The sequence below is a fragment of the Frankliniella occidentalis genome, unplaced genomic scaffold (assembly GCF_000697945.3).
Source record: "Frankliniella occidentalis isolate FOCC.00 unplaced genomic scaffold, Focc_3.1 Scaffold251, whole genome shotgun sequence".
Lineage (NCBI taxonomy): Eukaryota > Metazoa > Arthropoda > Insecta > Thysanoptera > Thripidae > Frankliniella > Frankliniella occidentalis.
Window position 1 is genome coordinate 335,633 of NW_026267377.1, and position 15,163 is coordinate 350,795.

A 15,163-nucleotide genomic window follows, 5' to 3' on the forward strand; every position below is an offset into this window, starting at 1 on the left:
AGACGGAAGGGGGGAGGGGGCAGAGGGTGAGAGAAGAAGGTGAAGAAGTTAGCTGTGGGTAGGCTGGCCGAAGTTGAGACTACTGCGGTGTTCTTTGATGTTTCGCCTCCGCTGTAACCTCTTCTCCTTCTATCCCTGACTTGGGCTGGGCAGGGACCCCTTTGTTCCTCACATCCCCTCCTCCCCCCTCCCATCCGCGCCGCGCCCTGCCCGACACAGGCACGCCCACACCAGATAATTCCGACCGCTACATTCGCCGTCAGATATACTGCTCCCCCCCCCCTTTTCCCCAGAGAGCCGCCGACGCGCGCAGATTTTCCTCTCAGCAGACGACATAATTTTTCCGCCATCCGCGAAGCGAATAGCGCAATCCCTCATGAAACTTTTTTCCCCGCGCCGCATCACAGCCGTGCCGCTCAGCCAACCGCTCAGCCAGGCCGCAAACATATTTTTGTTGCGAATTTGGCCTTCCCTTCTGTCTCTTTCCATCTTATTCTTCTCCCTACTTGCTTTCTTTCCCTATCCCTTCCAGACCGCAAAGTGAATATTTCGGTCCAGGCGGGTATGGTGCCCGTTCATAGAAAGTGTTGCTCTCCACCTCCTCCTTCGCCTCCCGCTCACACGCACCCCTCCCCCTCTCTCTCACTCACTCACTCGCTCTCATGTGCACACACACACACAACACACACACACACCACACACACACACACACACCACACACACACACACACCCCACACACACACACACACACACACACACACATACACACACTCGCGAGCGCGTCCCTGTGCCACGATAGTCCCCGCGAGGCCGGGGTAACGACTTGAGATTCCCGGTGATCAATGGTCGCGAAAAAGCGAGCGTCATATGCCCTTAAAAAAAAAACCGGCCCGCAGCGACGAGAGGCGGGGGCGTAGGGGTTGGCGGCGGCAGACCACTGCTCGCTGCCTTTCAATCTCTTAGCTTATGGAAAAGAAGTAGCATGGGAGAGCATCCCCACCCGGTCCCACCTAACCCCCGGCCGGCATTGCACCCCCCCCCCTCCCGCTCCCCCAGACCGCCCGGGATGATGAATCACTCCTTGGAATAGCCCTCGCCGAGTGGGGTCCCCGCCCGTGCCTCTGCGGACGGCGGAGGGAATCCGCGCATGAAAAACAGTCATCTTGTTCTTCTTGCGGACAGGAATGGACCCGGCTCGCCTCTGTGTGTGTCCGGTGAGGGGAAAGGCGCGTGAGGGTGTGTGTGTGTGTGTGGGGGGGGGGGGGGGGGGGGGGGGGGGGGGGGGGGGGGGGGGGCAAGGCGGTGTGGTTTCTGTTCGTATGTAGGATAGGCATGAGGAGTATAGTGGGTAAGCGTGAGCACGGCCAATAAGAGCAGGACAAAGTCGGAATAAGTCGTTAATCGTTTACCTCCATTACACCGACCTTTTGTTTTGGAGCTGTTATCGGAAGGGTTTGTGCAATCGATCTTTGTACCGACGATACTAATAAATCAAAATCAAATCAAATCTTTCTCCTGGCCGCAAGGCCCTCTCGCCTCCCCTCCTCCTTACCCTGCTGCTGGTCTGGAGGCGCACGGAACGGAGGGCTCCCTAATAGTTTCCCCGGGGAGCCGCTGCTGGCCGCTGGCTGGCTGGCCCGGCATGGCCCCCGGGCTCCCTTCCCTGGCCACTTGCTCTTGCTGGCTCCTCCAGACCGGCGGACGCAGGGACGCCGAGCGGTGGAGCTACATAATAGGACCCTATCCCCTTCAGAGGCTCCGGAGCGCCTTGGAGGTAGGCAGCCCGAGGCCGTGCTCGGCAAGGCTGTCTTCGCGTTGCCTATCTACCAGGCGCGCTCGCCACCGAGTGCCCTCGCGACGCGAAACGACACCTGTTGCTTCGACCATCAATTGACAATCTGATCTCTATAGGCCACGCCCACCCAGTATTAGTGTTACATATTGTTCTCGTGATGCTCGGTGTCAAGCAACGGCTATGCATGCAACGGGAAACAAAGTTGTTGCAGCGAGATTGGCCCATATTTTACAGAATCACCGGCAAGGCGGCGAGTCATCGGTTCCTCTGCGACTCTTAGCACCGCACACTGATAAACTAAGTGTGCAACTGCCCAACACTTCGTTCATCAGTATACTTAGTGGTGAAGTTTCGTTCCAGCTTACCAGCTAGATTCTAAAAAATGTATCAAGACTTAACTGGCAATTTTCACTACTAGTTTGGGAACCGCCATCTTTTCATTTTTATTTTTTCCGGCAGTAAAGAATAACGACAAGTTCTAATATGTATATCCGTTATGTTCCATGTATCCATCTTGGACACAATCCCCCCCTCCCTTCCTACCCCTAACACTCCGCCCACCTATCACAGCCTCCTCCCCTTTTCCTCCCTTTTCCCATTCACGCCGTCCATTCAATTACAAAAACACATTTTCGCGCACACGCTGCATCGTATAAACGAACGAGTGGCGGCAGTGGCGGCGGCAAGAGCAAGCGCGGCGTTCGTGTCGGGAAAAGAAAAGTGGCCCTCAGGATGGCTCAGCGCTGCGGTCTTGCCAAGGCCTGCTTTTTCCGGGATGAACCGCGTAGCGTGGAGTATAGCAGTGGGCTCGCGCCTGTGTCCGTGTGTGTGTGCGTGTGTGTGACATAGGGTTGGTGGGGGCACTGTTGGACCACACACTGTAACCCAGTCAACAGAGCAGCTCCCATTTACGTTCAAACGTAAACTTTTTACCAGAAAATTGCCTATTAACTACTGAAGTTTTGTGCTGTATATTAATAAACATTTAGTACGTATTACTTTAAGTGTTTCCTAGTATTACTTGTACGTACGTTTTCCTCGTATTATAATTGCGACACTAGGAAAACGTTTCATTATACCCGGAAGAAGTTTAGTAATACAAAAAAAATTCTTGATAATATAATTCCCAAACTTTTAGAAGTAATCAGTCAAATTTTCTCGTAAAAATAAGTTTTGAGTGCACTTTTCCATTTTCAGTGCATCAACTTGATTATTGTGTGTGCAAATGTGTTGCAGACCACCCAGTTCGCCGTGCTCTGGGCGCTCTTCGTCCTCATCGTGCTGGGCAACTCGGCCGTGCTGCTCGCCTTGGCCTTCAACAAGCACAGGAAGTCCCGGATGAACTTCTTCATCATGCAGCTGGCTATCGCTGGTAAGTGCAGTGACAAAATGTAATCAGAGCGGGGCCGGGAAGACCTTATAGTTCGCTTTTTGAGGTGCTAAATTTTAGCGACCTTACAAGGTTCCCCGGTATTTTTCCGTTTTCCGTTTATGCTCCGGATGAGTCGCTGTGTCGCGTCGAGCAGCATGCGGTTACGCGTGGGTTAACACTGCTCCAGGCCCTCTTTCCCCTATTCCCCTAGACTCCAGCAAACTCTGGCCCAGCATGGTATCAGTGGCGCGAAAAGCTCTCCGTCAAACAAACTCTGTATAAGCTTCGTGCGTTACATGGCCGTGGCGCGGCTAGTGTCGGCGAAGCTGCATGCATAGACGATGTGACCCCATAGTTGTGGTAGCACGAAGGGGGAGGAAGGGGATGGGGGTAGGGGGTGGGGGATGGGGACATGTTTTGGTTTCCAGCCGCTAGGACACAGCAGCAGTGTTCACCGTGACCATGGCGAGGCTGGGTTCACGGGCGCGGCGCGATTCGTGCCGAGTTGCGAGACACGTGCGGCAGGCGGCCTCTCTGCCAGGCGCGTATCCCAAGGGGACCGGAGGGGGGGGGGGGGGGCATGAGTCATGACCCTCTCTAGAGACCCAAGTGCGTACTTGTATTCTCTGTTGACTGAATACCGTGTTGTTAAAAATAAGTTGAGATTTCCCTTCACTTGCCGGACGGAGCAACTGTAAAACCCAACGCTCCAAGACGCTTCTTCGTTATTTTCAAAAAATCGAGCCTTTTGCCAGCTCAATTCGGAACGCGGAATTGCGTGTAGATTACGGAGGTCTCAGAATCCAATTTCATTTCATGGCAACTGTAATGCCGCTTAGAGTTTGGATATCCTACCCTCTCTGTTTTACCAGAGTGCGCGGTTTGTTAGCGTTTCACAGTGCACAGAGAGTGTGGGATCGCGCAACACAACAGCGTTTCGGTCTTATCCGGTATACACTTCCGTCTATAAATTTCAGGTTCTCTTTCAGCCCTTTTGGCCGTTCTAGTCCCTTTTTTGAGTCCTGTTTTAGTCCTGCAAGTGCACATTTTCGGGACTTTGAGCTAGCGAAAGGGACAGTTCACAAAGCAGTAGTTTCCCCTCGGAGCTATAGTATAGTGTCGCGCCGGGTGTGGGTATAATTAAGACCGCAATGGGTAAACCACACACACGGACACGCTATGCAGGGTGTAGGCACGTGTTTCCTAGCCAAGGACCGAGGCACGTCTTACGTGTCGCCGCGACCGGGCCGTCCCGGGCCGGATCGGGTAGCACCCCGAGTCGCGAATGCGTGCCGAGGTGCCGAGGGCTTCCCAGCGGGCGCAGGCTCTGACGCTCCCCCTCGTAAGCGTGAGAGTTGAAAAGTCTACGCATGTCTAACAGCTATCGAAAAAGTCCAGTTGAAATCTTTTCTCAGAGTCCTTTTGGTCCCTTTTCTATCAAACGATCACGATATAAACGAAATGTATGGAGTTCGTTCCCTATCTCACAGGAATCAGTTCCTTTGACCGCCGCTCCCACTACCTGAGCTAAGATGACCACCGAGAGATGTCTGAGGGTGACCACTTCTTCATTATACTATCAGCATATAATAAAGGGACTAAAAGGGGACTAAACAGAGGTTTTTTAAAACGGGACTAAAAAGCGGCGACAGAATAGTCTTCGTTTAGTTCTGTTTTGTACACTGATAAACCAAGTGTTCAACTGCTCAACACTTGTAAGTGTGCAACTGCAAGTTGAATACTTGCAAGTGTGCAAGTCCGTAGTCGTACACTTGCAAGTGTTAAACTCGGTGCACTTGCAAGTGTGCAAAACTCCACGGTTGAACACTTCCTTAGATTGGACGCTTACTGTGTAGGAAGTGCTCAACCGAGGAGTTGCACACTTGTAAGTACACGCCTGCCGAGTTGCACACTTGCAAGTTTTTAACTTACAGTTGCACACTTAAAAGTGTTGAGAAGTTGAACACTTAGTTTATCAGTGTAAGGACCACTAAGTGACTGATACGGGAGCGTGACGGGATTTCCTATTCCGTACGGGTGTGGTAGTGGTTGTTCAAAGCTTTCCCCCATATTCCCCTTTGTAAGATGAGATGGTAAATTACAGGGATATCCGTCCGTTAGTTAGCGAAAGAACGTGACCAACCACCCCCCTTTCCCCCGCACCTGTGGTCCTGCCTACCCCGCTTTGCGACTGTATTCCACGGGGTGGCAAAGCACAGCTGTCCGATGCTCCCCGCCCCGCCCGCCCGCTGCCTGCCCCCCAGACCTAGGCAACGACGAAATTAAACTAATTCTTCATCCTCCTACGACAACTTTTTCCGATAGCGGAGCGGACCCGTCTCAGACCCGTAGCCCGTCGGACTCGTCGCTGGGATGCATATCGGATCCACTGCATTCCGTCTGGTTGGTTATCTCTCGAACATCCGAAGGTCCCCGGTCCTGGTATGGAAGAAATTTCAGCGCAACTCTCTAAGAAGGATCAACTACAAAGAAAAATGCTTAAAATAAGTTACTTATTTAAAGAAACGGCCAACGGTGATCCAATACTTGAAAAAACCCACCGTCAGCGGCTGACCAATACTAAACTGTAAGTTCAGCATAAAATTGATGCATCGAATGACTTTGAAGCATCTCTCCAGTTCGAGTTTTCCAATACAGTCACTGATAAACTAAGTGTTCAACTGCTCAACACTTGTAAGTGTGCAACTGCTCAACACTTGTAAGTGTGCAACTGCTCAACACTTGTAAGTGTGCAACTGCAAGTTGAATACTTGCAAGTGTGCAACTCCGTAGTCGTACAATTGCAAGTGTTAAACTCGGTGCACTTGCAAGTGTGTAAAACTCCTCGGTTGAACACTTCCTTAGATTGGACGCTTACTGTGTAGGAAGTGCTCAACCGAGGAGTTGCACACTTGTAAGTGCACGCCTGCCGATTTGTACACTTGCAAGTATTCAACTTGCAGTTGCACACTTGCAAGTAATTTAACTTGCAGTTCAACACTTACAAGTGTTGAGCAGTTGAACACTTAGTTTATCAGTGTGCTCAGTTTGTCGAGGCCCCTAGGGCTGTTGTCGCTTCGCGCGCCCGTGGATCGTGCGCCCCCCGTGCAGCGCGCACCGCGGTACGTCACCGCGAGATGTTTCGTCGCTTTGATCTCCGGCCGGCGGGCGCGCCACGCCTCGTTTGATCCCGGCGTCTTGTGGCGGCAGCGGCTCCGGCCGCGCGGCTTCGCAGGACCGGCTCCAGGAGTGGCTCCAGAAACAACCCTGCAATAATGAATGGAATATTTCCTGGAATAATGTTACTCTTAAAATCACTCTAAACGGACGATATTTTGGTCCTAAGAGTCCTGACTATAGACGAGTTGCCCCTTGAGTACTGAATACTTTAGCAGAGCACCCAGGGATAAAACCTCCGGATACCGAGTATATTCTACTTGTCAGGGTATGTACTTGCTGTCAATATGCACACTGCATGCACAGTGCATATATTTAGGCAAGTGCGAACTAGTAACTGTATATTATGTAAGGCACTGCGTCCAACATTAGCTAAAGTATATGGCAGTTTTACACTCCAAATGTAAAGAGACAAGTTTTGGAAATGGAACGGATTTGTGCACATCTAGAAAGGGTGCAATTTTCTGCCAGAAACTAGACAAATTGTGTGGTGCTTTACACAATTTCGTTCAATTTTGGGGACAAAATTGCATCATTTCTCGACGTTCCGTTCCATTTCTAGGAACAAAACTATCCCTTAACATTTTTAGTGTACACTTGACTTAACAGTTTATGTTTGGTGTGTGTATTTCTAAAAATCCTGCAGTGCGACTGCCCCACTGTTTCAACCACGAAACAGCCGTACCTGTTGCACATTCTTTCCCTCTTTTAAAAGGGTGGGATGCTGCCCCACTGTTGTGAGGTGTTGGTGTGGCTGAGACCCTCCAGGCCCCGCCGTGCCTCGCGCCCCACTGTTGTGCGAGGTGTTGTGCCCCTGGTGGTCGAGGCCCTCCAGACCCCCCCTCCCCCGGTGCCTCGCGCACCGCCGTTGTGAGGTGTTCTACCCCTGGTGGTCGAGGCCCTCCAGGCCCCGTCGTGCCTCGCACCCCACCCGCAGGCGCTCGGCTGAGCCATTCCGGCCAGGCACTAATGTATTTACGCCCCAGGCCTCCACGGCGGCGCGGAGGCAGGCGAGACGACGAGTGGGCTTGGCCGGGGCGCACAACGTAACGGGCAGGACAACCATGTTACAGGCGAAGCCGGGCAAAAAAAAACATAAAAAAACATCCCTTTGCTAGCCAGGCGGGTCAGAGAGGGCCGGAGAGGGCCTTGCGCGCCGCAGGCAGTGCGTCCGTACAGCCATCCGAGCGCCATACTATGGCCGCCACCACTGCCCTCTGCTTTGAACCTCAGTGCGAGCTGGAATTCAACCGCACTAGATTCCCGTACGGCGAAGCGCGACCGGTGCTAGAGATCGTATTATTTCAAGTGCACGTTGTGGCGGCTGCGGCTACCGTGTTGCTAACCGATATGAGTGCTCAGCTTCCGTTTGTGGATTGCCTTACCATCCCACTGATCGTCCTAAACCACCCAGGCTAGCAGCCACCCCCGCTCATTCCACGGTCCTCCTCACGTGAGGCTGCCTGAAGCGCACTTTGCATTGGCATTGTATCCGCACTGCATCAGGACCTTGCCATCGACTAGACACCAGACAGCCCTTGACCTAAGCTACGGCGTATGTGCTTATTCTTCAGAATTTCTGCAGACCCATCTCTAGACGTCTCTCACACTTCGATTTGACGTCAGATCACTTTAAACGAATCATCATTGCACCCGTCATTGAGCCTGAAATGGGATATGACCTCAACTGAAGCGATCCGACGTCACATCGAAGAATATGAAGCTTTCAAAGATAGGTCTGCAGAAATTCCGAAAAAGTACAGACGCCTTTGTTCATCCGTCCTAAACAGATTCGCCCTTGTTCGTCCCTCCTCCACAGATTTGCCCTTGTTCGTCCGCGTCCTAAACATATTTGCCAGTGTTGCACCAGGGTTGCCACGCGTCAGGATAATCAGGATAGTCAGGATTTTCAAAAGTTGTCAGGATAATCAGGATAATGTCAGGATTTTGGGGTAAAAGTGTCAGGATAAATAGTTAGTACCGGTTATCACCCTGATGCCCGGCGCTACTTCGGCCAGCGGCGCGGCGCTGTGGTAGTGCGCCACTCTGATGTATTTTTTCTGAAAACAATGCATTTTTTTCTTTACCCCTTTAAAAATAGCGCTATTTCGCTGTGAACTTGTTCTCAAAATCAGGATAAAGTCACTTTTTCGTCAGGATTTGGTCAGGAAAATGTCTGGATATTCAAAAACTGGGACTTCGTGGCACCCTGTGCACGGATGCGTCGCTATGTCCATTTTTGCGGATACAAATACTGGAAATGCAAGTGTGTGAATGTCGCTCACCTGCAGGTGAGCGACATTCACACACTTGCATTTCCAGTGAAATTGTGAAGTAGTCTAGGGGGCCAATGCCCATTTTGGGTGTCCAAATGATTGCATGATATGCGTGATTTAAGACGATTTAAAGGAATCGATGATATCACAGGATTTTACCGCCAAAACCCACTGGCAGATCAAGGTTTAATCAAAAGGTTACACCCATGATTTCAGCAGATTTCACAAGGTTTTGACAGATTTCATGTGAATATGGTGGATTGGATTTCATGTGACATTTAATGTGTTTCCGGGCTAAAATATATTGGCATTGGCATATTCTGCATTATTCCAGGATTGCTGGTGGATTGCAAATATAAGGTCGGAGGGATTTTAGGGACGGTCGAGTGGACGGTGTACTGGGTGTGACTGTGAATACGCAGCAGTGTTGCGGGTTTGCCTATTCTTTATACCTGTAAGGGGCCATGACCCCTGCGGCATTTTGAGTATGCAATCCCGCAACACTCTGCGTATTCACAGTTACATCCGGTACATTTCAGGAATGGTAGTTTACAGTGCCCCAGAGCTATTCCCAGGAACTCCCCACCGTCCTTTTTTTGCTCTTCATGTACTCCCCACTTCACTCTGGCCCATTTCCCCTTTAATATTCCTACATACACGCTTCGCTTGAGGTCTCCGACTGCTCGAATAGAAAATCTGGTACTAAAAAGTTGATGCGTGGTCCGCTCTCCATCCCGTTGAAATGGTGCGTATTAATTTAATGTCGGAGTCGGAGGAAAAGAATATATCTGAAAATTATTCGTTTGTCCTCCTGTTTTCTCCATGAGAACGCCCAATGAGGAAGGGTCGTGCTCGTTAAACGAGTGAGTTGTAGAATGTAGAGTCCCCTGTCCGTCCGCTACAGCAACGCCCGACGCAATTCTAACAATGAAAAGTAATCGTAGATTTTACGGAAAAAAAAATCCCTGAAGGGTACCGTAATCTACAAATTTAAAGATTTTAAAATAACAAGCATATCGACTTAAAATACACTGACAAGCATGAATGGACTGCCGTAAATTTCTACCATAGTTTGTAAAGAAACATTGTGTATCTGCGAGGGTTTCTTTTCACAGTGGCTGTCCCACCAGCAGAAAGCTCGGCACCGTTGTGAAATAATGACTTGATTACTGCGCTGGTGTGGTGGCGCCAGTGGCGGCCAGTGGCGCTAACGGCAAGTGCACTTTCGCGGTGCTGTTATACACACATTCGATGTGGGGTGGGGCCTGGCGGGAATGTTGTCTGAATCTAGATTTACAGTCGACTACCCGCTAACGCAGCGCGGGCGGCGAGGCGCGCCTGCACGGTTTGCTTTCGTCGCACTCGTAGGCGTTTTTGCGCTACCGGTTTTAGAGACTCAATTAAAACTCCCCTTTACCACCCAGAACAACGGGGGTCCGGGCCTCGGGCTCTTGTGTTGTTTGTGTGTGAATGAGAGGAAGAGAGGAAGACACACAGAGAGAGAGAGAGAGAGAGAGAGAGAGAGAGAGAGAGAGAGAGAGAGAGAGAGAGAAGGGGGGGGGCGCTGAAAGTTGTAGACGGGTGCGGGCGACGCCGCCCGCGCGCCCAGAACAAAGGGCAATCGAGGACCACCTAAAGTGCCCTTTCGAAATTCTAACGCGTCTGCGATCTCGAGACTTGTGGCGGAAGCACAACAGAGGTTTCTCCTTGTTCTTCTGCTACATCGCCCCCTCTATTTCCCTCTCTTCTTCCTCCCCTTCCCATTCATTCCCCACCCCAGCCCTTTCCGCCCTTAGTTAAGCGTCCGTGAACACTCGAATGTTTTGCGCTGCTTCAGCACGGAAGAGGCTCTTGAGTGGAGAAGACGAAGAGGTGCGATAATCCTCTCAAACGCCCTCTAAGCGTGAAATCGAGGTCTAAGTAGTGAGCGAGAAGGAAGGGGAAAGGGGAGTTTGGGGCCGGCAGTCGATTCGTACGGAGAAATGGTGTAGCTTATCTGTTCCCATCACCGTGACGACCATTTGGTCTACGTTTTTTGCCCTTCAATGTACGCTCGTTAAGGACTGATCCACCGGAGCCCACCTGACCTGCTACTGCTGACCGCATCAAAATCAGGAATCGATTCATCGTAAATTGCAGACGCTCGGGGGGTATATCTAGACCGTGCGCAACCCTTTCAGTCGTAGGTTAACTTCCTCGTACTTCCCGTGTACAGGGCTCCTATCCCAGTGGGGACAAGCTCTTCGTGTTTATCTGTGATTCACGTAGACTCAACTTAGGTCCACGGAATATCAACGTCAACTTGTAGGTGATAATCAATTCCATGCAAAATCCTCGTGTTAATGTTGAACGGTTTATCACAGCCCATTCTTTGTTAACTGTTGTCGATCAATTCCAAGCCAATACGAAGTGTTTGGAAATTTGCAATTTCAAACTAAAACTTAACGACACACATCATTAAAATTTTTCCTGTAAACTTACACTGATAAACTAATTGTTCAACTGCTCAACACTTCTGAGTGTGCAACTGCAAGTTAAATACTTGCAAGTGTGCAACTGCAAGTTGAATACTTGTAAGTGTGCCCTTGTTGTTGAGCCCTTCCCACACAGTAAGCGTCCAATCTTAGGTCGGGTAGGCGGCCTATCCATTTAAGTCAGGACTTTCAGCAGGGCAGGGGCGGCAGCCCCGTTGCGTACCGAGCAACAGTGTTCAACCGAGGAGTTGCACACTTGCAAGTGAACACCTTCCGATTTTAACACTTGCAAGTGGACGACAACGGAGTTGCACACTTGCAAGTATTCAACTTGCAGTTGCACACTCACAAGTATTTAACTTGCAGTTGCACACTTACAAGTGTTGAGCAGTTGAACACTTAGTTTATCAGTGTACGACCATTTTTTTTTTACATAGGTAGCTATATTATTATTTTTTGCGTGCGGTTGCCGTAAGCGGCCCGATACTGAAACCCTGCCATTGCCGACTGTTGGGAAGCCACAGGCGGCGCGCTGCTACCGCCTGCTTCGCCCCGCCACGGCGCGACACAATAGTGAGGTCCTGCGTTATGCACTCCTGTCGTGTGCTCCATTTGGCCCTTTTCACCATTCAGGCCTCCGCCTCAGGCCCGCGGGTGGCCGCTCAGCGCTCGCTGCTCGCCGCAACGGGCAGCCCGGGGCTGACGTCAAACTGCCGGCAGCGCGTGCTGCTGCTGACGTGCCATCTGTTGTTGTAAAAGCAAAATGATGTGAATGTCGTGACCGAAAATAACTTTAAATGTGTTAGAATGCTTTGAAATGCGAGACGGGAGCAAAATGTCTCGCTGACTATTTTCGCTTAATTACAACTCCCGAATAATTTGACATCAGAATCGACTAGTTAAAACTTGCTTATGTGCGTGGAATATCAGGATATCAGGATCGTAAAAGGGGATAACACAGGTTTCAAATATAAATATATAATTAGAATAAGTACTTACATTACAGACAGCAGCAGCCACACGAGTCCAGGCCAGGTCCTAGGGGTGTCTTCTTGTTGCTGACTTCCTACTTTACTTGCTGATAACTCTACTACTACTGATTCGGCCGTCCGCTCCGGCCCCGGGCCCGGAGGCCCCGCGCGGCGGGCCGCCCGGCGGCTGCCCGCCCGTCACCCTCGGCAGGTGACCGAAGTGACCCTTCGGCTTCCCGGCCGACGCGCGCGCTATGCGCCAAAAATACGAAAAGTTACCAGCTTCGCGTTGACACCGCAGTTAGGCGGGAGATTCAAAATTTACAAATTAAAACTTTACTTTAGCTGTTGTTGTTTCACAACATTCCTCCCCCCTCTAACAAGTTTTGCCCTCAAAACTTTACCCGCAGAAGCTGATAACTTTTGGTATTACAAATAAATTTACTGAATTTAAGAAACTAAACCAAAACTATAAATTGAAAAGATGAAACATTCAAAAAAAAATGAAAAGACAAAAATAATCAAAATTTCTACCCTAACTCAAAATTAACATTTCCTAACTGGACCTGGACTCATTTGTGACTGCTGAAAACGAATACAAATTAATACATCTTTGTTACACATTTCAAAAACACTCACGTTCAAAACTGTATTTCAAAACCACAAAACACACTTCTTATTTTCACTCTAAAATCTAAATCACATGGCATACAACAAAACAAATCCCTTTCATTGATTTATTTTCTTCAAAACTTACAAACCAAAACTTTACGGATACTAAACACAAGCTGGCATAGCATACAAGGAAACCTCTCTGACTTGACAATGAAAAACTTTTGCTAAACAGCGGAAACAATACCTAAATCTTTGAACTTTTCGCACTATAACTGCATAACGTTTCACATGGCTAGCTACACCAAAATAAAACTAAACTCTCTTTACAACGCTCAACTAAGAGAACCATAAATAAAGCCTATACTGCAAAGTTTGAACAAGTCAACTAGAATGAAAATTACCGCAACTCAGAATTTTAAAATGAAACACTCAAAATTGAACTTCAAAAATGACTCAACAAGGTTACGAAGAGAAGAAATGAAAACTACAGAAAACTGACAGAATGCAACAAAACTGTTGTTAATCAAGCCCTAAAACTTGAGTTCTACACTCTAAAAGAAATAGATTCAAATAAAATCATTTGTACTTCAAAAACCAAGTCTGATAAACAGACTTCTTACCAGTTTGCTCGGGCCCGTCGGCCCGACCACCCTGCCGCGCCCGTGACGTCACACAAGCCTCACTGCTGACCGGCATCGCTCTTGCTTGCGACGCCCTGCTCGCTCCGGTCCTTGTCCACGCCTCCGTGGCGCTACCCGGCGCCCTGAGCCCTGAGCCGTACGTGCCGTCATGTTGCCGCCCTGGTCTCGCTGCCTGAGACCCGGCTCCTCTTCTTGTCCTCGCGGCGGGCCGTCCGGACTGGACTGCCGCGCCCTGGCTGCCTCGCTGGGCCCCGCGGACTCGCCGCGTTCGGGTGAGCGTCGACGAGCTCCCTCGCTGTGGGGCCGGAGCGGTGGGCAAAGGGTTGGCCGCACGCTCTGCTGCTGGCCTCGGCTCGGTTCGGGCTGACTCGTGGGGCGCTCACTCGCTGTGGACCTCTGCTCGAGCACTCGTTGAAAATCAGGCCTTATGTGTGCACGTCACCGGGCGGACAGAACAACCAGACCGCCGTTCCTCCGCTAAACTGTCGAACAATCAAAACAAATTAGTGACCTTAAAAACAGAAACAAACAATAAAATACTTCAATGAATCCAAAAAATCTTTCTAATAACTTAATCTTGTTACCAAATTAATTTTTACATGACACAAATACAAACCAGACACAACTAAACGCTTTTGTTTCCTTTGATACCACTGTTTCCTTGCTGCTTGCATGCCAACTCAACTCCGCATCAAAGTTTCGACTAAAACCTTCAATTACATTTCCTCACAAATGCAATCCAATACCAAATGCCATAAACTAACTTCCAGTATTAAAACAAATGTTAACCTTTTCAATTAACACATTTAACTTACAATACCGAATGATCTCAAATCCAAATTTTAAAACAATATACCCTAAATTGGTTCATTCTCAAAACAAACATTTAACGTAACACTCCAAAATGTGAACAACGTTAAATCAAAATCAATTACTTTACTTTTAAACTAGTACAAGTCTTACCCAAAACTTTCTACGTTAAATCCCAAAATAATTTCCTGACAAAGTTATCACAAATTTCATTCTTGAACCAAATAAAAATTTTTAACTTTTCCCTAATGCGATTGGCCAATCTTACTAAAACTTAACTGGATTCTAATTTTTAAAATCTATCTGACATACTACTTTACTATGCGGGGGACAGGCTTCCCAAAGAAACTACTAAGACACAACGTACTCAAAGAGATACTAGTGAAACCAAATCAAAATTTACTTTCTCTTGAACAATTATTTCGCATTATTCAAATCACACAGTTCTTTACTCAAAACTGCCCTACCTAATTTGCCCTGTCCCCACGCTATGAACCCTTTAACCTATTAACCAGAAAACTAAGCTGAAATAGAAAAACATTCTCATTAATGTAATTTCAACACTTGCTGTTGTAGATTTATGTTTGTTCCGTGTTCGTGTTCCAACCAATACTTAGCAATCTGGTGTGATGTTCAGGGGCGAAGGAGAAGTACGACAACGTTGTTTGGCAGAGGTCTGGCTCGAAGTGAGCGAGTAGTTTTATTTATCAACACAGTATCGAACAGGTGGCGCTGCAGTCGCAGACAAGTGACAGTCAGAAGTAGTCGGTATGAGAATGTACAGAGAGGGCGCATAATTTAAATAAAGATGTATGTACAAATAGATGTAGCAGTAATATTTACAACATCCCCCCTTACTGCGAAATCTTTATAGCAAAATAACCCGACAATCAAGACTTCACTCAGAAAATTATTTACAAAACCACCGTTCAATACATTTACATAGCTATAACCACCTCCCCATTTGGCAAGCGGAGCGAGGGAAACTTCCCAGTATTCTACAGGGTAAAAACCTGCTCGGAGCGTGGCAA

General features: G+C 48.9%; 1 protein-coding gene across 1 annotated transcript in view; it reads left to right on the top strand.

Moving 5' to 3' along the window:
- LOC127750746 (cardioacceleratory peptide receptor-like) overlaps positions 1-15,163 on the top strand; it is a 69,702-nt gene that overhangs the window by 44,163 nt on the left and 10,376 nt on the right. The window contains exon 3 of the mRNA XM_052273162.1: positions 3,033-3,168. Coding sequence (XP_052129122.1) covers positions 3,033-3,168 — 136 coding nt within the window. The remainder of the gene's footprint in view (positions 1-3,032; positions 3,169-15,163) is intronic.